The 24,055-nt window shown below is 47.1% G+C and overlaps 11 protein-coding genes and 2 pseudogenes across 13 annotated transcripts; 6 read left to right on the top strand and 7 right to left on the bottom strand.

Annotated features, from left to right (window-relative positions):
• Window positions 1-507: 507 nt before the first annotated feature.
• On the top strand, window positions 508-2,974 carry LY89DRAFT_748795 (uncharacterized protein; the record flags this gene model as incomplete). Its single annotated transcript, XM_018221157.1, has 4 exons — window positions 508-1,254; window positions 1,307-1,423; window positions 1,471-1,551; window positions 1,609-2,974. 4 exons carry the CDS (start codon window positions 508-510, stop codon window positions 2,695-2,697), a joined length of 2,034 nt encoding a protein of 677 aa, XP_018070612.1. The 3' UTR covers window positions 2,698-2,974.
• A 1,197-nt stretch (window positions 2,975-4,171) lies between these two features.
• Window positions 4,172-4,353, bottom strand: LY89DRAFT_t35 (annotated as a pseudogene). The gene has a single exon. The product of its transcript is annotated as a tRNA-OTHER (tRNA).
• A 118-nt stretch (window positions 4,354-4,471) lies between these two features.
• Window positions 4,472-4,633, bottom strand: LY89DRAFT_t34 (annotated as a pseudogene). Its single transcript has one exon. The product of its transcript is annotated as a tRNA-OTHER (tRNA).
• Window positions 4,634-5,401: 768 nt separating this feature from the next.
• On the bottom strand, window positions 5,402-5,925 carry LY89DRAFT_553161 (uncharacterized protein; the record flags this gene model as incomplete). The annotated part of the gene is made up of 2 exons (XM_018208327.1): window positions 5,402-5,638; window positions 5,695-5,925. Coding segments are annotated over 2 exons (468 nt in total), but the record flags the coding sequence as incomplete, so codon positions are not given.
• A 452-nt stretch (window positions 5,926-6,377) lies between these two features.
• On the top strand, window positions 6,378-7,749 carry LY89DRAFT_78269 (XAP5-domain-containing protein). Its single transcript, XM_018222608.1, has 3 exons — window positions 6,378-6,635; window positions 6,704-7,247; window positions 7,304-7,749. Exons 1-3 carry the CDS (start codon window positions 6,409-6,411, stop codon window positions 7,667-7,669), a joined length of 1,137 nt encoding a protein of 378 aa, XP_018070610.1. The 5' UTR covers window positions 6,378-6,408; the 3' UTR covers window positions 7,670-7,749.
• LY89DRAFT_78315 (uncharacterized protein) lies at window positions 7,723-8,660 on the bottom strand. Its single transcript, XM_018222654.1, has 3 exons — window positions 8,637-8,660; window positions 7,791-8,525; window positions 7,723-7,737 (listed from the first exon to the last, which is right to left on the bottom strand). The coding sequence occupies exon 2, from the start codon at window positions 8,297-8,299 to the stop codon at window positions 7,829-7,831; it is 471 nt and encodes a 156-aa protein (XP_018070609.1). The 5' UTR covers window positions 8,300-8,525; window positions 8,637-8,660; the 3' UTR covers window positions 7,723-7,737; window positions 7,791-7,828.
• An 843-nt stretch (window positions 8,661-9,503) lies between these two features.
• LY89DRAFT_697499 (uncharacterized protein) lies at window positions 9,504-10,470 on the bottom strand (the record flags this gene model as incomplete). Its single annotated transcript, XM_018216912.1, has 4 exons — window positions 9,504-9,623; window positions 9,671-9,810; window positions 9,858-10,314; window positions 10,363-10,470. 4 exons carry the CDS (start codon window positions 10,468-10,470, stop codon window positions 9,504-9,506), a joined length of 825 nt encoding a protein of 274 aa, XP_018070608.1.
• Window positions 10,471-10,667: 197 nt separating this feature from the next.
• Window positions 10,668-11,566, top strand: LY89DRAFT_697498 (HAD-like protein; the record flags this gene model as incomplete). Its single annotated transcript, XM_018216911.1, has 2 exons — window positions 10,668-10,693; window positions 10,753-11,566. The coding sequence occupies 2 exons, from the start codon at window positions 10,668-10,670 to the stop codon at window positions 11,564-11,566; spliced, it is 840 nt and encodes a 279-aa protein (XP_018070607.1).
• A 1,111-nt stretch (window positions 11,567-12,677) lies between these two features.
• On the top strand, window positions 12,678-15,150 carry LY89DRAFT_617358 (uncharacterized protein). The gene is made up of 2 exons (XM_018210799.1): window positions 12,678-12,694; window positions 12,745-15,150. The coding sequence occupies exon 2, from the start codon at window positions 12,904-12,906 to the stop codon at window positions 14,917-14,919; it is 2,016 nt and encodes a 671-aa protein (XP_018070606.1). The 5' UTR covers window positions 12,678-12,694; window positions 12,745-12,903; the 3' UTR covers window positions 14,920-15,150.
• A 738-nt stretch (window positions 15,151-15,888) lies between these two features.
• On the top strand, window positions 15,889-17,564 carry LY89DRAFT_782538 (phosphoribosylamine-glycine ligase; the record flags this gene model as incomplete). The annotated part of the gene is made up of 3 exons (XM_018222591.1): window positions 15,889-16,170; window positions 16,225-17,228; window positions 17,283-17,564. The coding sequence occupies 3 exons, from the start codon at window positions 15,889-15,891 to the stop codon at window positions 17,293-17,295; spliced, it is 1,299 nt and encodes a 432-aa protein (XP_018070605.1). The 3' UTR covers window positions 17,296-17,564.
• A 381-nt stretch (window positions 17,565-17,945) lies between these two features.
• Window positions 17,946-19,372, top strand: LY89DRAFT_734359 (phosphoribosylamine--glycine ligase; the record flags this gene model as incomplete). The annotated part of the gene is made up of 4 exons (XM_018219903.1): window positions 17,946-18,222; window positions 18,271-18,795; window positions 18,853-19,125; window positions 19,182-19,372. 4 exons carry the CDS (start codon window positions 17,946-17,948, stop codon window positions 19,370-19,372), a joined length of 1,266 nt encoding a protein of 421 aa, XP_018070604.1.
• A 202-nt stretch (window positions 19,373-19,574) lies between these two features.
• Window positions 19,575-20,540, bottom strand: LY89DRAFT_697496 (tryptophan synthase beta subunit-like PLP-dependent enzyme; the record flags this gene model as incomplete). Its single annotated transcript, XM_018216910.1, has 2 exons — window positions 19,575-20,332; window positions 20,381-20,540. 2 exons carry the CDS (start codon window positions 20,538-20,540, stop codon window positions 19,575-19,577), a joined length of 918 nt encoding a protein of 305 aa, XP_018070603.1.
• Window positions 20,541-22,134: 1,594 nt separating this feature from the next.
• Window positions 22,135-23,364, bottom strand: LY89DRAFT_697495 (uncharacterized protein; the record flags this gene model as incomplete). The annotated part of the gene is made up of 2 exons (XM_018216909.1): window positions 22,135-22,917; window positions 23,059-23,364. The coding sequence occupies 2 exons, from the start codon at window positions 23,362-23,364 to the stop codon at window positions 22,135-22,137; spliced, it is 1,089 nt and encodes a 362-aa protein (XP_018070602.1).
• Window positions 23,365-24,055: the final 691 nt, after the last annotated feature.

The raw sequence follows: 24,055 nt of genomic DNA, 5'->3' as shown, positions 1-24,055 counted from the left end.
TTCCGACCGTCGCCGTGAGTCACGAGTAGCTCGTCCCGTCGTCTTCGGAATGTGGTGGGCCGAGTCAGCAGTCATTGAGAGCAATCGAGGCTGCGCTAGTGCTCCTTCCTCTTGCAACCTGCTCCAGCCTTACCTCTTGAACAAAGTTGCAAAGCGTCAAGATTTGCCTTTTCGTTTTTGACAATATCAAATCATCATAAACAAAGTGGCTTGCGTTCTTTACAGACTTGCGCTTGTTCTTCGTTGTTATCTTTCTTTTTCTACTGCAGCTCGCCACTCTCAAAGTCACAGATAACTAACATTAAATAGACGAAAGGTATGTGCACCATTCGCTATTGTCAGGATCACATTGCGACGATATTCCCAACACATATCTGAACAACCTGCCCACGATTAGAGGCCACATAACCGAGGCCCAGACACTTCGCGCCCATCTGCTTCTTCCACACCTCGACATCCAACCCTAGCAAGATTCCATACTATACATGCAGTAAAGCTAACATCACTATGCAGTCTATGAGCATGAACTCTCCTCCATTCATGCCTGACACGCATGGTTTTGACAACATGCATGAGCCCGGCCCCTCTGATATGTCTCCGTATCAGCAGCAATACTATGCTGGAAATGTCTTCCACGACAATGACCCCTTCGCCAATCAAGGTGCTTTCAGCTTTGCGAATGGCTATCACGGCTACCATGCTGCTCCGACACATGCTCCAGGCATTGGTTTTGGTCATCATGGCCCTTTCAATAGTAACTTCGGCGCCGTCAACACCATGAAGAATGAGCATGCTGGACCATCGACCGGTTACCATGATGCAGGCTTTGTTGGCGGTCCTGAGCAAATGCAACATCCGGGCACTGGCATGGCTTCCCTAAAGGAAAACCATGATGAAGCATCCATCAGCAACTTCGATGGCGCTCCTGAGCATGACGTCTCTCAGCATGATGTTCCTCAAGCCGTTCTCAAGATCCGCGACTCTGACGACTTCTTTGCTCAATTGCGCAAGCGTATTGTCGAACAGCGACTCAAGAAATCGAAAGCTTTGATCGATAACGGCGACAAGGTCGACTTTCCGGAAACTGCAGACGAGCAACAAAAATACATCAAGAAATTAATGGTTGCTATCAAGGATACTAGTGACATTCTGGATAAGCCTTGCAAGAACGGAAGCCCTGCTCAAGCTGCTCAGCGCCTTCAGCGGGGATATTATCCAGATGAAGACATCGAATTGGCCTGCTGGCATGTTTTGGTGAGTCCACTTGCCTAGGCTCTTCAAGAGCAGAGCTAATCTAGGTACACAGCTCGGTCTCCGTGACTCTCAACTCGGTGTCATCTTGGTTGAGCCGTATCATGGTTATAGATATGAGGAGTATACCTCATTCGAGACTCGATTTGGTGCCGTACTCGAGACCCTTCGAGTAAGTTCCAAATATGCACCTCAAGAGGTAAGCTAATCATATTGTAGCAATCGAAGGCAGCTTGTAAGCAACTCCTCGATCCGGCCTTCGTCGACCGTCTCTGTGACGCCCCGGACTCTGAGTTATCAGTAAGTCTTCGCGTCCCCAATTTTTTAAAGAAAAAGAATGGCATCTAATTAGAACAGACCAAGTTGGCTAACAAGAAGGTCAATGCCGAGCGTGATACGCAGAATGAGATTGGTCGCAAGGTCCTCAATGGAAAGATGGACGACGATGAACTAGCAGATCTCAATCTCAAGGCCGAAGAAGAGGACATCGAGAGAACTCCATCTGGTCGCAGACGACGTACTCCGCGTGCACTTGGTCGTATCGTTCGAGGCAAGGTTGGAGTCAGCACCCCGAAGAGACATACTCCTTCGTCGTCCAATGGCAAGGCAGTCAGCACCCCAAAGCGAAAGGGCACCAGCAAGGTCAAGCGAGAAAATGAGTCCGACGACGAAGATTCCGCTCAATCCACCGATTCAGACCTCGACAATGAACCTACTCCTCGCGGCGTCGTACCTCGTCAATCTGCTACAACCCAAAATCGCGGTTCGAGCAAGCGCAAGGCAAAGCCGGTTAACTATGCCGAGGTAGATGCCGATGCCGAGGACGACTCCGATGAGCCCTACACTCCTTCGAAGAAGTCTCGTACAACCAACCGTACCGCCAAGGGAAAGCAAGCCGTAACTAAGGGAAAGCAGTCCGTAACCAACCGAGCACAAGTTGGTACTTCTGCACTATCTACCTACGGTCCCGAAGCAGAGACTAGAGGACTAGACCCGGAAATGAAGGGCATCTATGAGAGCTATCGCATTATGGTATGCCGTCTCCTCAGCATTGATCCAGAAGAAGGCGAGAAATTCAAGCTCACCGATCTTCGCCGATATGCTCGTGCATACAATATGCAATACAAGGACGTGGTCTTCTACGACTCCTCCGCTAATCCTACTTGGCACTATGTTGGTCATAGAGTGTTCTCTGAGAACGGACTCCAAGTTGCTGAGCATTTCGCTCAGGTCAACCCCATCTTTCAGCGTCTGGCCAAGGTACGAGGTGACCTCGATAACACTGGTGCCTTTGTCCGTGATGCACCATTCTCTGAAGGTTTCTTTACCGTTGGTGATGAACTTGATAATCGCGCTCTTGGTGTCATCGATAACGAGTTCGACATCGACAACGACCTGTATGACCGCACTCAAGGTGCTTACGACTACGATTACGATTTCAACTAGGGCATCTACTTGTAAACTCGCGTTCTCTGATCCGCTACACGACATCGACTTGCGAAGCTCTTTAATACCTAACTTTTTGCCTCGATCTCGCTCGGTAGCTCATAGCGCTCGCCAATCCTACTTCGCATTCCTGTTTACTTCATTTGGTCACGCCAGTAAGCTGTTCTCATCAGACAGTTCAACACTTCGCAATGGGTTCAACTTTACAGTTTGCCAACTTGTACGAATACAATTTCAAGTCGTCGATTTCGCATCTAAAATTTCGAAAACACCAAAAAAATTGCCGTCGAACTTTTCACTGGACGTCGCTTACGATGAGCTACTTTGCACTTGCGTTCCCCTTTCCTGTTTTTCCTTCACATTCATTGCTTGCTTTCAACACTGGCGGCACTGATCATCGACATGGCTTGAGCGATATTTAGCTTCCTGCTTCGGCTCGAAATCTACTTTTCTATCATGTTACGCGATGGTCAAAAGCGTTGTTTTTCCTTTTCCTGTCTTTTGCATGGAGTTGTGGTTGGATGGTTGAATGGTTGGATGATGGACAATTGATGATGACTCATGAAAGATGATTGATGACTGCATATTTGGCGTTTGGGAAGCTCACTGCACGTTGATTGAGATACCCTTATTTGCTTTCAGTTGCGAATTGCGTTCCTTGAGGCGTCGAGGAGGAGTTGTGGGGCGGGTGTGGGGAGACACAACCACTGCATACGTTGACTACCAGACTTTCGAACAAGGACAGAAAAAATTCTCGTGGAGGGGTATCGTTGTCACCGGTGGATCACTACTTTACTTCGTGGTGAGATACCTGATGGCTCGGACTGGAAATAGCATAGCTTCTGCTGAGCTGTAGATAGCATTAATTTGATACTCTCCCACACGCTGGCATTGGCTTCGACCATGGTGAAATTTCTACAAAGACATGACTTGGACAAGCTTTAATTGATCAATCCATCTGGTATAAAGGCGTCGAGGCTGACGTTAAATTTGGTTTAAGCTCTTTTCTTTATAGCAAAAAACGTAGTCGAAGGAAAATAGCAAACCAGAGCAAAAAATAATTTAATAATGGAGATGACTGGATTCGAACCAGCGATCCACAATCTGAATGGTCCACGAGCAACTCAGCACGCCGCGAGTCTGTCTCTAAGACTGTACCTGGATTTGAGCGCAATTCTAGTCCTACAGGATAGGTACAGTATTTCGAGTCTACCTCAAGCAGCGAGCGAGCGAGCTCAAGCTTTCCAACACTTCTTGTGAGCTTTACCACTAAGCTACATCCCCAATTTGTTGGTTGTTGATGAGAAAGCGCTTATTTAATCCTATACGGTAAGTAAGTCGTAATGATGGAAAGTGTCTGTGTGGGTGTTAAGCCTATATAGAGCTTTATGAACAATAGCGAAGCGAAGAAGCTAAGGCAAGGAAGAGTATCAAAAAAGAACGCTAAGTTCAAAGGCAAAAGAGTAAAGACTTTTGGAGGCGACTGGATTCGAACCAGTGATCCACAATTTAAATGGTCCACATGGCACCCCAGGACTAACACCGGCAGAATCGCGAGCTTCCACCAGATGCCCACTGGGTACCCGAGCATCAGGCCGCGCCAATGCACATGCTTTCCAATAATTATTGTGAGCTTTACCACTAAGCTACACCCCTAATAAATTGGTTATTGACAGAAGAATGCTCATTAAGTCATATAGGATAGTTAAATGGTGAATATGAGAATCACTGCTTAGACATGCTAAAAATCAATGGACAAAAGAGAAAAGTATAATGGAGACGATTGGACTCGAACCAACGATGCACAATCTGAATGGTCCACGCCCAGATCTCATCTCAGCAGCAAGTGCCAGATTCCGATCAACTCGACCTGCCAAGCCAGCCGAGTGGCGCTTTCCAACACTTCTTGTGAGCTTTACCACTAAGCTACGTCCCCGTTTAAGATTGTTGACAAAAGAGGGCTAATTTGATCTCATAACAGAGGTAATAGATAATAAGAGAAAGAAGATAGCAGTGAGCTGAGCTCCTCAAGGTCTGGCATGACAAGCGGCTTAGGCGAAAGCAAGAGTGCTTAGGATAAATAGCCATATACGCAAAAGAATTAAAAAAAGAATATTATGGAGGCGGCTGGATTTAAACCAGCGATCCACAATCTGAATGGTCCACGGCGCAGCTCGACACTTGTTTGCATTGCTGCCAAGTGTCGAGCGTCTCAGCCCGGGCTCCCCAGGCGACGACGCAACCGCTTTCCAATACTTCTTGTGAGCTTTACCACTAAGCTACGTCCCCGTTTTGAGGTTATTGGTTGACAAGAGATTGCTTATTTAGATTCATACGGTACATACTGAAAACGGAAGGAACGGCGAGATACAAAAGTGTAACTGAATACGTAGTCATTAGCCGAGATATAGTAAACTTCATGAGTTTCCTTATTTTGTTACACATATGAGATAGAGAGTTCAAAGCTTATGAGGCTTACTAAAAGAACTGTACATGAAAAAGTACCCTAAAGTTCAAGTTCCAGCACAATCGTACTTCCTTCACTACCTCGACATGAACACCTAGACTTCCCCCACCTAAATCACAACATCCCTCTCCAATCAACCTCACTACCACCCGTCTCCTCCTCTGGAAAACTCTCCATCATAGTCCTCAACTTATCAATCGGCGCAGCAAGCAACCCCGCCAACCCCTCAATTACCCAATTACTAGTCGGCGCTCCGGGATGAGATTTCGTAGGAACAATTTGCTTTGTCCTTATAAACTGTTTGGCAATGGCTTCTGATTCAGACTGCGAGATCGCTTTCTCCAGACGGGGCATGTCTTCGTTCTTCTCGTGCTCGATGTGGAAGTGTAGGTCTTGCATCAATTGTTCGAGGAGAGGTGAGAACTTCGGGTCGGAGGGCGAGAGAGATTGCAGAGTGTAGAAGTCTTTCTTTACCTGGATTTGTGTTAGTACAACTGTTACTTATGATTGAAAGCAGAGAGAAAAAGTACAGCTGCGTGTTGTTCAAAGTCATCCTTCGTAAGTGCTTTTCCTTCTTCTCCAAGATGTTTCTCCATTGCGGGGTAGACGGTCAGCTCTTCACTGATGGCGTGACGGGCTAAGTTCCAGGTGAGCATGTTTCGCCATTTGATCTTGTCGTCGGTGGTAGAAGCAGTTTTGAGATTCTCGTAGCATTCGTCGAGATACTGGTGGTCCTTGCCAATGGCTTCTGAGACGAGCATTTTGCCGTTGTCGAGATACTGATCCAAGTTCTGGTTTTGAAATGGATATGAATTCAATCAAGCTACTGTAGTGATTTTGAAATACTCGCAAGGTAAAGAAGAGAGGTAGATGATGAGGGAAGACAGAAGAGATATCAGTTGCAACGCCATTTGACATGCATTCAACTCCATGACATCTAGACACTGGTCTCGGTCTAAAATCCACTTAGTATCCCGTAACCTCCAACATGCTGAATCTTTATCCGAGTTCCGATCTCTGTTTACAAAGAATGGAGAAAATCGAAGAAATGGCATGAAGTCATTGAAGTGAGCTCGACGTCGTCTCTCTCCAATTGCCAAGCGGAGCGAACGACCCCTATTCTCCGCATCCAACCGAAAGACCCCTGCTAGCGCCACATGCCACATGCAATCGCCACTTCGATGCTTGCCATTTTTTCAGCCTTGAGCCGTGCGAATAGCCTCATCCTCTCTTCATTCACAACAATGGCATCCAACCCTCCCTCAGGGACCTCGACCCCCAATCCCCGATTCACATCGCAGCGAAAAACGGCCGAAGATATTCTCTCCACACAAACAGTTGGATTGGTCAACCTTTCCGACTTCCGCAAGCGACGCGCAGAGGTCATCGAGCAGAAGGAGAGAGATGCACACGAATCGTTCCTCGGCCCTTCGTCCGAGAAGGGTACACCTAGAGATGGAACGCCTAATGGGTGAGCACTGACCCCCGTCATCTAGAAGTAATTAGGATTTGGGAATAGGACTAATGGCCTTAGTACAGTGCGCTCACGCCCAACGATGCCTCCCAACCACCTTTGAAGAAGAAAAAGAAAGCCGCAAAAGCAGCCGCCAACAAACTATCCTTCGGAAACGAAGATGAAGACGAGGAAAGTGGTACAAATACAGGTTTCTCGACGCCGAAATCGAGTAGTCTGTCGCGATCCTCGACTCCTGTTGAGGGTGGAGGCAACAAGAAGAAGATGAGCTCGAATGCGAGCGTGGGGTATATGCCGAAGGCGCTGACGAAGGGTGCTTTGTTACGGGAAGCGCAGACGAGGGAGACGCTGCGGAAGGAGTTTTTGGTTATCCAGGAACAGGTTAAGAGTAGTGACGTTGCGATCCCGTTTGTGTTTTATGATGGGACGAACATACCGGGTGGGGTTGTGAGGGTGAAGAAGGGGGACTATATCTGGGTGTTTTTGGATAGGAGTCGGAAGGTGGGAGCGGAATTGGGGGTTGGTGAAAAGAGTAATAGTCGGAGGGAGTGGGCGAGGGTTGGGGTGGATGATTTGATGCTTGTTAGAGGCAGTTTGATTATTCCGCATGTGAGTACACATTCTATGGTCGAGTATTGGATATGAAGGCTGATTGATTATTATAGCATTACGACTTCTACTACTTCATCATAAACCATACTCTTGGGCCCAACAACAGAGTTCTGTTCGATTACAGCTCCGAGCCTACAGCCTCCACCAGTACACCAATGCCCGAATCAACCAATCTTGACAACTACAATCCTCTTTCCAACCCATCTAAGAACAAGTCGACGAAGGAGCCGGTTGTGGAGAAGATGGATCTCGAAGGCATGAACGATGATCCGACATTTACCAAAGTCGTGGATCGGAGATGGTATGAGCGGAATAAGCACATCTTCCCTGCTAGTGTATGGCAGGACTTCGATCCAGAGAAGGATTACCAGAAGGAAATCAAGCGTGACGCGGGAGGAAATCCATTCTTCTTCTCTTGACGACCTTTGCCTTTCCCATACCATAGATCCGTTCTGTCTACACGAGAGTAGTATAGAATAAGACGCTTCTAGAGCCGGTTAGCTAGATACCCCAATCGCAAGATTTCCAAGAACAACTTACTATTCTGTTTCTTGCTCAGTGACACCACGCCGCGCCTTTCACACGCATAAACACCAAACTCCGAAAACCGTAGGTCCAACCACTAACCACCCCGGCCAGAAAACGGCAAGGAAAACTCCATTGCCAGCCCCGAGCACAAAGATCATGAACTCCTTGAACAACTTATTCCTCACTGGCTCCAACGCCTTCCAGCTGATGCCGGCTCCTGTCTTAACACCCCAATAGCCTCCTTTCGCCGCGATCCCGGAAACCCAATATGTGAATTGGGATAGGTAGTAAGATTGTAGGAGCAGGATGGAGGAGATGTAGTATGATTGTTGTAAGAGGATCAAGGAGAGCAGGTATGCGCGGAAAACCAGGAAGATGGTCGTTGTGCTGAGGAGCTTTTGGAGGATTGTGGCGAGGTAGATGGAATTTGAGAAGGCGGGAGAGAGAATAGTGAGGATGTTGTGGGTTGAGGAGCGGTTGAGGATTTTGGTGGGATTTGGTGATGGCGTTAGGATGGTCATTTTGAATGCTTATTTTGGTGGTTGGCGACTTTTCGAGTTTTGCTTGGTCTTTTTGACGGTTTTCGATGTTGATCTTTCGGTAGGACTCGTTGTAGTGGAATTGAAGTGTTTGTGGAAATGGTGTATTTGGTGAAGAAAGATGATCGAGGATTGAGTATTGTTGATAATTATATATATGTTCGTGCAGTCTAGATCAAAATGTCGCTATTCAGAAACCAGTCAAGTGCTTGTCGAGTCAACAACTAAACTTCAGGAACCAAAAATACAAGAATGTATGGTAAACTACCAAAGTGTCGAAAAGTATACACAAAACCAAATACTTGCCCTCAACACTCACAGCATTCAGTGGGGGTCACTCCGAATATGAACCCCTCGAGATGGCGGGGCGACATCCAAAAATGGAAACCCGTGTACCCCTCCATCTTCGACAATCCTAAACCTTCCGTATGATCGCCGGGATATAAAGTGCATCCCGTAAGCCCATCCGCCGCAAACGCACACACGTGGATTCGCTGCGGTGGCTCAATAGGCACTGCTTTCAATACTTGGCTAGTCAGACTTCAGGTCATGAGGGCGACGGATATGGGAACGAGAGTCAAGAGGCCGCTATCACGGCTGTGATTACGGGCATTCCGAGTTTATCGATTGGTGGAGAAGATATTGATTGGGAACGCCGGGTTTGGCTGGACTGAGATGAGATTATTCATGTTTCTGGGTGATATGCGTGATATGCTGTGTCTGAGGTTTGGTCGGAGGTGAATTTCAGGGTCGTGCCGGAGCGAATGGTCTTGATTGGAAGATGGGCGTTTGATGGGTCGCTTAGCGCGGGGTTGTCTAACATTTGCCCCTCGATACTAAAGATGCATGCAGCCATGTAGCGACTTCGGCAAGAATGGGGAATGGAGACTCGAGAATGGACGCCTTGTATGGGGGCATTCAAGCATGTGGGCGGTCTCGCTGGCTGAGAGTACCTTGTGAACCTTGTGCGGTTGCAGACGTTGATTTTGAGTCGGACAATGGGCTCACGTGGCGGCTGATGGACGGCTTCTACGCATCGGAGTCTTCTTCCGGCATATTCAACGTTGCTGCATCCGGCTGTTGTACGACAGTAGATCAAGAATAAAAGTCGTACTTACATTCGTTGGCCGCTTTGTAGCACGATGGATCAAGATTCGAAGATATGACAAGTCTCAATCGGGTATCTTCATTTGCTTGGTGGTCCACCTTGATTGAAATTCATACTATATCCACCCGTATTCGGGTCTTTCTGCATCTGAAAATTGTCTGTAGAGAGACCGAATGGTTTCAGTATGCCATTTCCAAGCTATAACAAGTCAGCAGATGCACTTCTGTGAGATGGTTAACACAAACCTCCTTCAACTTTCCCATCATATCGCCCATTTCTTTCTCCTGCGCAGCTTTTGTTCGTGGGGGTAGGACGACGAGCTGGCGTTGGACGATCTTTCTATCTGCCATGGATAGGTTCTGCATCTTCTCCAGGGTCTTGTAATCTATATCACATTAGTTCTGCCATAACCTCGCATTGGGCATCGAATACCTTCTTCGGCACCAGACAGATTAGCCCAGCCACCCAACTCACTTCTTGCCCTCGCTCTACGCATCAAAGCTTTCGCCCTGATCCTTTCGATGTCGGCTTCCCGCTTGCCTTTATCGGAGGTATCCTCTGCTTTCAATGCACCTTCACTAACGATTTCCTCATCTGCCTCTTCCTCCTCGGATTTCCCCTCTACTTTCTTTGGCAGATCTTTTCCCTTACTCTGCAGCTTGTCAAGCCCATCAAGTGAAGCCGTAGCAGCCTTCATCGCTTTCTTCCAATCCTCAAGCTTCAAATGGCATGCTGAGATATTACTCTTCAACACAGCGATTTCGTAATCTAGATAATTCGGACATGTAGACAACGCTTTATCGTAAGTCTCGATAGCATCTTGGAAGGAAGCCTTTGCGAAGAGGTCATTCGCTGCAGTCTTTTGTGTATTTGACTTTTCCAGGAGGGCCTGCCAACTTGTTAGCCTTATGTAGGAAAATGGTTCGACAACGCTTACAGCCTCCTCTTCAGGCGAAAACCTGATCACTTCCTCTTCCTCATCCTTCAAAGGTTCCTCAGTCTTCTCAGCGGGTTTCCGCTGGAATCTTTCAGTTCTGGTCGTCATGTCGTGAACTGGATCTGAGCTTGTTGGCAAGCCACAAGGAAATAAACTAGGATTAAGCTAGTGCGGAACGAATGCCGCGGACCCTTGTCGCCCCTCCACATTTTCATCCCACATTTCACTTTACCCCTCCATCTTTTCTTATGCAAGCCACATCCAAACGTCTTCTCTCTACGATCGACCGAAACATCTATTTTACAATGTCGGGACCAGCACCGAAGTCAGAGTACGTACTATCTAACCCTCAATGGCTTTCTCGAGTCGAGTCACTGACAAATGTTACAGCTTTCCCCCAATTCGAGCATGTCTGTTTGACATGGACGGCCTCCTCCTGGACTCGGAGGACAAGTACACCATCTGTACCAATACTGTCTTGCAAAAATACGGCCGCCCTCCCCTCCCATGGTCGATTAAAGCCCAACTCCAAGGACGACCTGGCCCAGCCGCGTCTAAGATTCTTCACGAATGGGCACAACTGCCCGTCTCCCAAGAAGTATTCTACGCTGAAACGAAAGACTTACAAAAGATACACTTCCCCGACAGCAAACCGTTACCTGGCGTCGAGAAGCTCTTGGGCGATTTAGCGACTGCTAAAGTGAAGGGAGAGAAAGCTGGAAAAGTACATATTGCTTTGGCGACCAGCAGTCACGAAGCGAACTTCAAGTTGAAGACGAGTCATTTGGAGGAGCTGTTTACGGTGTTCTCTTCTGACCGGAGAGTTTTGGGAGATGATCAACGGATAGCGGAGGGGAGAGGGAAGCCTTCTCCAGATATCTATCTCCTTGCTTTGCAGACTATAAATTCCAGTCTTGAGCCAGGAGAAGAGGAGATTCGACCAGAAGAATGCTTGGTATTTGAAGATAGCGTTCCAGGTGTGGAGGCTGGTCGAAGAGCTGGGATGCGAGTGATATGGTGTCCGCATCCAGAGTTAAGGAAAGAATATACGGGTAAAGAGGAAGAGGTTCTAGCGGGACGGACTGGTAGCGGTGGGGAAGTGGACATGCACTTAGTCGGAGAAATCAAGGATGGGTGGGGAGAGCATTTGGATAGTTTGATGGATTTTCCTTATGCAAAATATGGCATACTGGTTCAAGGATAACGGCTGATGTTTTCCATGTACATGTCGCGTGAAACATGGACGTAGCATGGCATTGAAAGGCGTTGCATTTCAGGATGATAGCAGTATAATACCCTTTCAAGAAATACTCTTACCCAAGTCTGTCTCGTTTGTAGAGTTCAAGCCTCGGACAGCAACTAGCAACAGGAAAAATATCTCCAAGTTGAAGATCAAGTATTTACAGCAATAGCAAAAGTAGATTCAGGATGCCAAGTGAACGTTAGATCAGTGAGACGCGTGAAAATGTGACGAGATCGCGTAGTCACGTGGAGACAGCTGAGTACCTGGGTACCTGCAGTTTTCATCCTCACTTGCTTCTCCACTTCTGTATGAATACACAGGCCTCGAGGCCACCCTACATATCTAGGCCAAAATAGTTATTCAACCTCATACAGTGATTCAAATCCACTCTCAAAGCTTCCATTCGCCAAGGTTCGTGTTAGCACCACGGGCACAATCTGCTCTATCAACCTGATGTCTCAGCATTCTGAGTCAAGTGAAGAGGCCGAAGAGCCTACAGCCCTCGAATATGCAAGATCCAATGGACTTTCTCGAGACTACTTGGTCGAACTACTTGGCATCCCAGAACTTTGCCAACTTCAGGACAATCTTCAATCCGATTCATCCGACTCGGGGCTTCCCCAGTTCAATCTTGGTCTCGAGCCCAAAGTGGAAGAACGTCTGAGCGTCTCCAAGGATGCAGCTTTCATGCTTCAATCAGTTATACGCGAGGAAGATGCAAAGTACATCGACACGCTTGTTTCTTCAATGTTAGATACGAGGCAACGTACTTGGCCATCCAAGCTTGAACTGCCTCTATTGAGCAGCGACCACGAAACAGACTGCAAGTCGTTTGCTTCGAGAAAAGGATTTGATATTAAACCCCAAGATGTCAAGCTCCCACTGGAGATGGTTGATGATGAGCAGAATGAGGGTCTTATTTATCCGCCACGGTTCTGGAACATGGGAAATGAGATCTTGCAGAAGGCGAAGGCAGAGAAACTGAGTGTATCGAAGGACACTGTGATATTTATCAGTAACTGCTTGAAGCCAGAATGGTCAGAGGATGACGATAAGGCATCATGGGACAGCCAGCAAACGTACAAGAGGGCAAGTGTATTCCGCATTCCCGGAATTGACCAACTGACAGTGTACCGCAGAACACGGCTCGTGAACCCGTTACACCGCCCCTATCTCCAGCTTTGAAGCCAGTCGAGCAACAGCCGTACGAGCCGACTTCTTCCGATTCTGCTTACCAAGTTCCCCTAGCTTCAAGTCCTATCTCTCCGACGAAGCAAGAGCTTGAAGCTCTCGAGAAGATGATCTTCGAACAAGATATTCCTACGCCCCTGCGAATACATACAAAAACCAGCCTTGATGAAGAGCCATCATCGGACACACTACCGAACGACTTAGATGTCAAGCTAAGTGATATTTTTTCAGCTATGGCATCGATGGAGAATACACCACCTTCGTCGGAAGAGAAGCGTGTCAAGCGTGACGACCTGAAACTCGAGGAACTCATGACGCCTAGCAAATCTGATATATCGTTTCCCAAGTCTGTACGCTTCAACGATGTTATCGAGGAGATGCTTCTTGACCCATACAGTCGTTCTCCGTCCAATGACTCTGTGCAGAAGCTCATGGATGAAACCTTAGGGGATGCACTCCGTCAAGCGAATCAGCGAGCTGAGCAAGAGAAGCTGGTTGCAGCAGACGTCAATGCCAGAGTGGATGTGCCTATCATGGATTTCTCGAAACCAGATCCTCCGTGGAAGGATTTTGAAGGAATACCAAATCAAGCCACACTAATGTCGAGACAAATGTCCTTCATTCGAGATGTAATCGGCCAACGGCTCCCCAAATTATTACATGCCGGTCACAAGGATATCAACTTGAAATGGAGTCCATTTCCTGCAAGCCTCGCAAAAATAGCAGTAGAGGAACATTTCCCAGACGATGACAACAACCTCCAGACGTTCTGGAAGGACATGGAATCGGGAGAAATAATTGACAGTTCTAGTCTGACTTGGAAGCCAGAGGGACTGAGGATCTTGAAGGACGATGAAGATGATGAAGAGATTGAGTGTGGTACTTTTCGGACAGATACTCCTCGAGACCTCTCATCACTGGTCAAGAAGAGAAAGTTGGAGTTGCAGGAAGAGAATGAAGCCAGGGAAGAAATAGGACGGAAGAAAGTCGCTCCTGCCGCTCAGGACTTGCCAATCACTAGACAGCTGGCAAAGGACATGGGAAATTCCAAGGATGGTAGACACGAAAAGTCAAGGAGCGGTGGAGGAGCAGAGCTGGGATCATTATTCGGGGATGCTTTCTCAGCAGAAAACTGCCTCGACAACTTTCTCGAGGTTCGTGGTTCAAAGAAAGCGAAGCTCACAGACAGTAGCTACTTTGGCACAAAACCAGACAAAGCTCAGTCTGCACCAGCACCTCAACGAACAATTACACCACAGTTGAACACCACACCATTGGCGCTTCGAAACTCTCCAGTTGCAAAGGCTCCTCCATTACCAGCGCCTTCGCTACCAGAAGTCCCGCCATCGACCAGTATCGTCGTCTCATCAACATTGTTGAAACACCGAAGTCTGATCAAATATCTCGAACGCCTATTACCAGCACTCAACATCATTGAACGAGACTTCATAGCTCACAACACTACGGCATGGCTTCCCGGATCAGTGACCCTTTCTCCAGTAAAATCACCACTTGACTCAGAAGCCGATCTTATCGTTTCGCCGTCTACGGGTATAGTGATCACTACCCTGCAGAAAATCAAGCAAAAGCCATTGCCGGGACAAAAGAGCAAGCCAGCGATCCGAGATCGATTGGAGAAAGTAAGCGGCAGATACGAAAAACTTATCGTCTTGATTACTGAAGGCAGAATTGACGAAACCACACTCGGATTGGATGAGAGTGATTGTCTCGCGTACAGCGAATTTGCTGGTTTTGCCGCTGGCTTCGAGACTTCGATTACAGTACTCTTTGTTGCAGGTGGTGAGGAGACTCTGACAAAGTGGTTGGCGAGTACGATTGTCCAGCATTGTGTAGCTGGTGAGTCGAGCCTGCTGGCTGATGAGACGCATTGGGAGTTGTTCCTTCGAAGAGCGGGATTGAATGCTTATGCAGCTCAAGCCATCCTGGCGGAATTGAAGGCACCGGATGGTGTTGACCCTGCTAGTCCATTGAAAGCTGGACAGTTCGGTTTGATTGCCTTTATTGAGATGGGACGAGGGCAGCGGATCGAGAGGTTTGCTCCGTTGTGTGGCAGGGTGTTGGTAGAGAGAGTGAGTGCTTTGATAGAAGGAAATTGGGAGTAAGGTGTAGCTTTCAATATCTGATACAGAATCTATAGAGCCGCCAGATGAAGGAAGAAGTAGCTGGGTGCTCCCATGATGGCTGATTGCGGCGAGTCTGAACTTCTCAGAGAATCTTGCTTGGTATTTGCTTTCTGTCCCTTAGGGACGTATTAGCTCAATGTAGCGTCTGTCAAGAGGTCGTGAACATTTTGATCCATAATGTTACGCCTTGAAAAGCTTGACGGAATAGATACATTTGCGTTGTCTTTTGCTCCAGCACGGCTCTTTCTGTTCAATAATTGCCGCATCGCAATAGAAAGCCTGAACGGTCATGTACGCATAATATGTCGGGCGAAGGCCCTAATGTGGCCCAGCCTAGAGTTTATTTCCCGCGGTTAGGTCAGGCCTCATTGTGGATTATGGTTAGGGTTATTCCTGAAGTGTGGCTTCGGTCATAGTGGGGCTTTTCTACCGGCATATTTAGTTTGCATACTGTACATCCCGATACAAAACTTAAATATAATCAATAATCGTTGCGGGATCGGGATTCCATCGACTGTTTTGATGTTCTGTCCTTTGAAGAGGAGAAGAAGGTGTGCCCCACTTGACTCAGCGCCGGGAGTTGCACTACTGTAGATTGTCAGTCATAAGCTTTACAATGTTTGGGACCCAGCATTCTAGGGGCCGCTTGGAACAATCGCCGGGAGGGTACTATTCAAATTTTGATATTTCTTTTTTTGTAATACAGTCTACGCTACACATCATTCAAATTTCTCAATTTTTTTGGTTTGTTGTGATATAGACTGTGCCCTTCCGCCCGAGCTTCCTCAGGCTCGCAGGTTTATAAAACTTCAACTTCCGCACACACGCACCTGTTTTCCAAAGACGCACATATTTTCTTGCCACAAATCTCGATCTAGGACAGCTTTTTGAACATTTTCACAGCAACAAAAGTCTAGCCGAACTTCGCAAGCCAAATTCCGATCAGTAATGGCGCCTTTCACTATCCTTCTAGTTGGCCGCGGGGGTCGGGAGAGCGCTTTTGCTTACAAGCTGAGCCAATCCAAGTATGTCACGAAAATTTACGTAGGACCTGGAAATGGCGGGACTGCTCAGGGTATTGATAAGGTTTCAAATCTGCCTGGGGTCTCTGAAGAGGACTTTGATAGGCTTGTTGAGCTATCAAAGAAGCTGCAGGTCAATCTGGTGGTCCCTGGACCTGATGTTCCCGTTGTCAATGGTATTCAAAGCTGGTTCCATAATGGTAAGTTGGTAGACCTGTCATTTCTTCAAGCTTTCATAACACGAAAGATTAACTTTAAATAGCTGGTATTCCATGCTTCGCGCCTACGAAAGAGGTTGCTGAGTTGGAAGGCTCGAAAGCCTTTTTCGAAAGACTTTATGGCACGTCATAACATTCCAACTGCTGCATACCGCAACTTCACTAGCTATGATACTGCAAAGCAGTACTTGGAGTCCATCGACTTCAAAGTCGTGCTCAAAGCTTCTGGACTCGCTGCTGGCAAAGGCGTGATAATTCCGGACACCAAAGACGAGGGGCTGACAGCCTTGAAACAAATCATGTGCGAGCATGAATTCGGCGACGCTGGCAACGAAATAGTCATCGAAGAATTCTTGGAGGGCGACGAGTTGAGCATCCTGACATTTAGTGATGGTATAACTTTCAAGTCAATGCCTCCAGCCCAAGACCACAAGAGAATTTTTGACCATGATCAAGGTCCAAATACTGGTGGCATGGGATGTTATGCGCCTACAAGAATCGCTTCTGCTGCAGTGTTGGAAGAGATTGAAAAGTCTATCCTTCAACCAACATTTGAGGGCCTTCGCCAGGAGGGTAAGCCATTTGTGGGTATGCTATTTACTGGCATCATGCTCACGAAGTCTGGACCCAAGACTCTTGAATACAATGCAAGATTTGGCGATCCAGAGACCCAGACACTTCTTCCTCTGCTGAAGTCCGATCTGGCAGAGATCATGAGTGCGTGTGTTGAAGGTCGCCTTCATGATACTGACATTGTTATGAACAATGAGTCTTGCGCTGTGGTTATTGTTTCCTCAGAAGGATATCCTGGCCCATATCCTAAAGGAGACCACATCGAAATGGATGGACGACACGTTCAAGGCGATGCGCGTTTCTTCTATGCCGGAACAGCTTTGAACGAAGATGGATCCCTAGTCACTGCTAGTGGCCGAGTTTTGGGTGTCTCCGCAACAGCACAAACGCTTGAGGAAGCTGTTGCAAAGGCTTATGAGGGAGTCAGGACTGTGCAATTCAATGGCATGCACTATAGAAAGGATATCGCATATCGGTAAGCAATCTTTGGCATCTTCCGCCCTCAACGCCCTTATGCTAACAATCTTAGGGCTTTCCGATAAGCCAATCGACACTTGGTCAATTTTTGTTCTGTTCCTCACCGTTGTAATGCCCGTTTACTTGGACTTGCCGCCCCACCTTGATCGAGAAATATCTTACTTAGGTCTTGCAAGCAGCTTACACTTCGCACGTGATGGCCAATGGCTCATGTGACACTCTTGAACAAAGTACCTGCTTCTGAGGTATGCAGGGATGGAACCGAGCGCAAGCAGACCTTTCCACACAGTCCACCATGCTTCCAAGTGGAGTTATAATATTGTATGTTCCGCATAATTTTTGAACTGGGATAAAGGCACTCAGCTCAGATTGCCGGACAACATTGGCAGGTGCACAACTGAATGCAGGTTTGCATTACGGATTGCTACGTCATCCATGTGTGATGCCAGTTTGTTTGTCTGCGGCTCAAGGCATTTCTCCAACTTGATGCTTTGTTTCCACTCACCGAGCCTTGGACCCCTTCCGACAGAGTAAATAACTTACAAGATGTTTCGCTCTTGATGTCCCCTAATGAAGCGCTCTCCAGGCTTAGGCTTCATCAAGTGACACTTAGGGACTTGTAGAGTGCCTTTTCGATTCGCCTACTCATAGCTTGGGAAAGATCCCACCAATTTACAGATCAATCTGCCGCGCACCTCAACTCTTATCATACATCATGAAGGACGAAAATCTGTCTATTCTGCTCTTCGGCAGTGGTGGAAGAGAACATGCAGTCGCATGGAAGCTCAGCCAAAGTACGCGAGTGGACAAGATCTATGTGTTACCAGGAAATGGAGGAACGGAAACTCTAAGGAAAACTGAGAACGTCAGCCACGTCGATATCAAAGACCATGCAGCATTGATAAATTTCATCGAGAACTCCAAGGTAGATTTTGTCGTTCCTTGTGCTGAAGGGCCTCTTGTCGATGGCATCACGGTCGTTCTTGTCGCTGGTAAGTCAACTTTCTGAGAGATCTTCGCAATACTGATTGCGTCTGCAGCCGGTATCAAGTGCTTTGGCCCTTCCAAGAAAGTAGCCGAACTTGAAGGATCCAAGGCATTCTTCCATGCTTTCACCAAGAAATATCAGATCCAGACCGCACAAGCTCACGTATTCAACAAATGCCAAGAAGCCTTGGACTTCCTTGACACTATCGATTACAGGGTTGTTGTGAAGGCGTCAGGGCTCACAAGTAGCAAGGGCGTCATTGTTTGCACAGATAAGGCATCTGCCAAGAATGCTGTCAAGAAAACCATGCTTGATGAAGTCTGGAACTCATCTGGAGAGATCATCATCATTGAAGAGTATCTTACAGGGGAAGAGTTTACTGTTACAGCTGTCAGTGATGGCGAGCACTTTAGAGTTCTGTCATCAGTGAGAGATTATAAGACACTCTATCGTGATGATCAGGGCCCAAACACTGGCGGTATAGGAAGCCATGCCCCTTACCAGGTTACCGTAGAGGCATTGGCAGAGATCGAGGAGACTATACTCAAGAAGACAATTGCTGGAATGGGCGAAGACGGTATATTCGATTTCCACTCTGATAAATCTCACTAATCTGATAAAGGCACTCCATAAGTTGGTTTCTTGAACGTTGGAATCATCCTCTCTTTCACTGGCCCCAAAGTCATTGATTACGACGTTCGTCTTGGAGATCCAGAAACACAAGCAATCCTGCCTCTGCTCAAAACTGACTTGGCGGAGATTCTGTTGGCTGGTGTGCAGAATAGTTTGGGCAATGTCGAGATCGTCATCAGTCAAGAATTTTGTGTTTCTGTTGTGCTCTGTGGAGAAGGATATCCTGGCAAAGGAAGTGTTGGAAAACTCATCACCATCGCCGATGGAATTGCGGGTAAGTCCGCTCCATATATTAAAGCCCATAATTATGACTTACCGTTTGATCATAAGAATCTACGATCTTCCACGGAGGAACTGTTCGTCAAAACGGGAAATTCTACACGACCAAGGGCCGTGTTATGCAGGTGACCGCCATCGGACCAACCTTGAAAGATGCAGCTAATGATTCTTACTCATCCATAAAACACATCAAGTTCGATGGAATGCGCTTTAGAGACGACATTGGCGCCGTGGTTAAGTAGGTATAAGCCTCAAGTAATGACTACAAAGTGAATTGACTTTTGCAGCGTAACTTTTGGGTGAAAAGATTGGACTTCTAGAGAATGATCACCAAGAATAAATACAGTACAAGAATTTCATTTACCGCAGAAATCGATGGAAGTGTGTTTAAGACCAACTTGATTCGAAAAACGTAGTGTTACTGATTCAATCTCGAAATAATGCCTATTTTTCCGTCTTAATATTGCCTCCACTTAAGATAACCCCAATCCTCCGTGACGACCTAGCAGAGATTTGATCTTCGCGAAATTTACTATTGAACAGTAGCACTGCTAGAGGTACAGCTGAGCTGGGTTCGATTTTCTCATCGCAAGACTGATGAAAGAGACTCATGGCTGTTTGTATTTGGTCCTCAGTCACTCCATAGACTTCATGCACGTATTCTTTCCGACTGAGGATGTCCCAATTAGAGCTACTGACCGCTGACCGGAGGTCATCAGCGATGGTGTGGATACCAGGATCGAGTACTCGTTGTCCTTGCTTCCTGCCAATTGATAGTCTTGGACCTCCAGAAATTGGCTCAGAACCAAGGACTTTCAGGCCTTGATCTTTCGCAAAGATTGCTGCTCCAGCTAATAGGCTACCACCACCGCAAGGCATGATGATAGCGTCCATGTCTCTTTGGCCTGTCCGCAACAGCTGCTGCTGAAACTCCAAGGTTATAGTCCCTTGACCAAGAATAATATCAGGGTGATCTGCAGGAGATACAAAGTGGCTGTTGGTAGCGTGACAAAACCCCAAAGTCTGCTCATAGGCCTCTAGCAATTTCGTTCCTGAGCGGCAAACAGTAGCACCAGTTTCTTTTACTTTTTGTGCTTTCCAATCGTCCGCGGAAGTTGGGATGAAGACAGTTGTCTTGATTGGAAAACCCCTCTCCAGGGAAACTACGCCAGCGGCATGCGCCAGCGCCAAAGCATGATTACCTTGGGAAATCTTCAGTTTCAGGCAAGTTTTTGGATCAAGACTCATACCAGTGCTATAAGTCGCGACACCGTGTCTCAACTCTATATCAGACCTTTTGCTCATATAGTGAATGGCACCACGGAACTTAAAAGAGCCTGAAACCTGGCGATTTTCCAACTTGAAGAACAGTTCTGGCGTGCAACACTCGCTCGTGTCCTCAGCTAACATTTTGTTCAGGAGCTGAAGAAGTGGAGATTGAGCCGCAAACTAATTACGGGCTGGAATTGTAGGTGTGCATGAAACCTTAGAGCTGATGCGCGAGTAAGCTTGGCTAACCATTTCTGCATGGAATCGATTCATTGCGAGCCAAGATCGTTTGTTCCCCAGACTTGCCAATGTGTCATTCGCATGTGCTGTGTTGAGGTCTAGGCACTGAAATCGGCAGGACTGCTCCAACCAAGATATCTGATGGTTTAAACAAATGCTCTGTCATCATCTCATTGGCTCGCAAAGGAAAATTTATCCCTTTCGAGGCCTTTTCTCGGATTCGGCTAGCAAGTCGCTGCCTTCAATGCCAAAGATGGGCGAAGTATCAATTGGATTCGTTTTCTCCAACTTTGTAGAACTTGCTGAGATTCCATAGGGTGCCTTTCGGATCACTGATGGTACAGAAGGACCACGTACAATACCACGTACACCTCCGTGTGCCGGAAGAGACGAAAGGCAACAGTTCGGGCAGTTAGGCGTCTACAACTTCCACGCATCAATGCAATGCCGATCAAAGAGTAGAACGACATAACACCATCCCACAATCTCATAATCTTACAATCGACAAAGAGGGTGTGATAAACGTAAACTGAAGGACGAATGGGAGGCTGGATGCTATTTCGAAGTCGAGCTTCGAGGTATGCGGACTTCTCAATCTGTCCTACAGATGGACCAAGCTCGAAAACGGTGAAAGACCTCGACTGTAGCAGAGAGGTCACAATGGCTACGGCTCATGCGCATAACCCTCGTGTAGCAGATTTGCACGCGGCAGGCACTCCACGAGGTGGAGTTTGAATTCTTGGCGAAGCATGCAGCAAATGTTGTAATTGCTTCTAGCGGATATCCGATTCAGTACGCAACTGGCCACGCGATCGAAATTGGGTTTGTCCAAGAAGGTGATGATACTGTGTCTTTAGCCAGATCAATTAGACTGACTCAACCCAGAGGTCATGATATTTCATGCAGGGACAAGTTTGACAAGCGATGCCAAATTGGTGACTGCCGGAGGCCGGGTCTTTTCTGTATCGGTAGTAGCAGATTCCTTGGAAGATGCTGTACGAGAAGCGTATATAGGCTTCAAAAGTATATACTTTCAAGGGATGTACTATCGTACAGACATTGGGAAACGGTAAATCCAACCAGAGACCTGATGTTGAATACTGCGCTGACTTGGTGAAGGATACTAGGAATTAGATGATAGGAGAAAGTGAAATGTATTTGATTACCTCGTGCATGGGTGTGGCATCGAGTCGCGCCGTTCTATCAGTGCGAATGTTCAGGCCCTGCTTAGTATACGTAAACTGAGAGCACAGCCTGGCTTTCTCGCACCTCGCTATTCGGGTAGATCATATCCATAGATATAGTGCTTATTCTTAAATCTTGACTTCTTTATCTTAGACATCTTCACTAACACTCGATTTAATTCCTGTCAACCAGATTCGTGATAGCATATAGTACTTTGTATATTATAAACGGAGCATAAACGAAAAAATGGTATCCATACCTGGAGTGCAGTCTAATCCATCCACCCAATTACTAGATCACAGCGCGGTTGCTAGTAATCTGTCTCATTCGGATTCCACGGCATCTCTTCGTCTGGCAGATCAGCGCACAGGAAGCACCATTTGAATGGGCCTTCTCCAGCACCGTAGCCAGTTTGATCTAGAACCAAATTGTTGATCATCAGCTTGTCGACAGCAGCATGTAAATTTCTGATATGCAAGTCTTCAACTCCTCTTGCTATTTGGCCTTGCAGTTGCTCTTTCAACGCCCTGAAGAAGGCAGAGCTTTCTTCAGGAGCTTCGTCTCTGATCTTTGGGAGAGGCTGCTGGGGGCTCCAATATCTCTGCACAGTAGAGATGACAAAAGCTTGATGTGCCTTGAGCAGAAGGTGGCACATTTTGGCATAGCCTTCAGTGAGCAGGAGCCACAGCTCCTTATCGCTCTTCAGAGGAATCAGTGATTCGCCGAGATAGTCTTCGTCCTGTAGGTTACCGACGAGATGAACAAAGCACTCTCGGAACAAGACTGAATGTCGTAGTTTCTTAGCGACAAAGATGAGCCGCCCTGCCTTGCGAGCGAAGTCATTGTATCCTTGATTCTCGGGGTCAGGATCGCGCTTCAGCATGGGGCTCCCTAGTAGAGCACCACTCAAGGTGCCCGAGACAATCGGTAAAGCGCAGTAGAAGTCAGCAAGGCGAGTGATTATCTCAAGTTCTCCCACATCTTCAACTCGGTAAGGTCTCGTGTACATGGCGCATAGGAGTTTTCGGAAGGCTTCCTTCTCGGAGTCTGGGTGAGATATGCGTGCTATCATCGCTTCGGTAGGAGCTTGCGCCTGTTCAAAGATTAGTAAACTTGTACTGAAAAGCATTAAGAAGGGATGCGAATCAATGAAGAGGTTGGGGACTGAATCTTGCTGAGCTATTATCGCTTGAGCATATTCGACCATGATTCCAATGTTCTTGTTTCAACGTACCTTGTCCGCCGGCTCGAGAGCCCAAACTCCATCGCCATCGATGACAGAAACATATTCATACTTGAAAGGAGCTGCGGCACCTACTGCGGGTTCGGCATTATCGCCCTCCTTGTCAACAGAGTCAAGAAACTTGCGAAAATACGCAGAATGTAATTTTAAGATTAGTGAATGAACATGAAATTCCTGATCGAAAACGAGGAGACGAGAGTCGGCCTGTAAGCCTGGAGAGATGAAAGCAATTGGAGGTGGACCAGTTACGGCGTCTGAAGATCGTTTGCGAGGCCTTTTTGTGCCCTTAGGTGGCATTTGCCCTGGAATGAATTTAAACTCTTCAGCTGCTTTCCACAGCATAGCATTAGCGAGGGCTTTAAAGTCAGTAATTATTTGGATATAAGGAGACATTGAACGTACCGCAAACCAGATGCGTCACCCGTGGTGACTGTCAAGTGTCGTTTAGAACTAAAACCTCCTGAACCAGTAGTGAAAATTACCCCTGAATATCGCTTTGGGAAGTTCAGATGAGAAGCGAGAAGCGATAGAAGTTGCACTGAACTCTGTCAAGGTGGCCAGCTGTTATATATTGTATCACGATACACCAAGTTCTCCGCCAAATTTCGTCCGTGACCACTCGGTTCGGCCAATTCTCTTCGGCCGGGATTTTGAGGATTCTTCCTAGAGAACACAATTGATACGACTCAATGGATGGTAAGAAAACTAGCCGAAGCGCTTACTCCCAACACAGTGACTTTGTTATACCAGAGGAATGAATACGCACGATACAATTGATTGGGTGCGGACAAATATTAACCCGTTTCTGGTAATTTTCTTCGGCCGTACTATCTCCTTCGTTGCGCTCAGTCGGGCTTTCTAATACAACTGCAAAAGTGCAATCCCGCTCCTACGAAATTGAGGAGAATCGCACACTGGCCTTACAATTCTGACCCAATGAGAAATAAACATCATGTCGGAGCCATGTCGCTCTAGCAGTAATCAAAGA

The sequence above is a fragment of the Mollisia scopiformis genome, assembly GCF_001500285.1.
Source record: "Mollisia scopiformis unplaced genomic scaffold LY89scaffold_13, whole genome shotgun sequence".
Lineage (NCBI taxonomy): Eukaryota > Fungi > Ascomycota > Leotiomycetes > Helotiales > Mollisiaceae > Mollisia > Mollisia scopiformis.
This window is presented reverse-complemented; position numbering and strand designations above follow the sequence as displayed.

What these genes read in the sequence shown, in the direction of transcription:
- LY89DRAFT_78269 (XM_018222608.1), top strand. Translation starts at nt 6,409, where the DNA reads ATGGCATCCAACCCTCCCTCAGGGACCTCGACCCCCAATCCCCGATTC. An exon ending in AGAGATGGAACGCCTAATGG is followed by an intron (nt 6,636 to 6,703) that starts GTGAGCACTGAC and finishes GCCTTAGTACAG; the next exon opens with TGCGCTCACGCCCAACGATG. An exon ending in GCAGTTTGATTATTCCGCAT is followed by an intron (nt 7,248 to 7,303) that starts GTGAGTACACAT and finishes TGATTATTATAG; the next exon opens with CATTACGACTTCTACTACTT.
- LY89DRAFT_78315 (XM_018222654.1), bottom strand. Translation starts at nt 8,299, where the DNA reads ATGACCATCCTAACGCCATCACCAAATCCCACCAAAATCCTCAACCGC.
- LY89DRAFT_617358 (XM_018210799.1), top strand. Translation starts at nt 12,904, where the DNA reads ATGATCTTCGAACAAGATATTCCTACGCCCCTGCGAATACATACAAAA.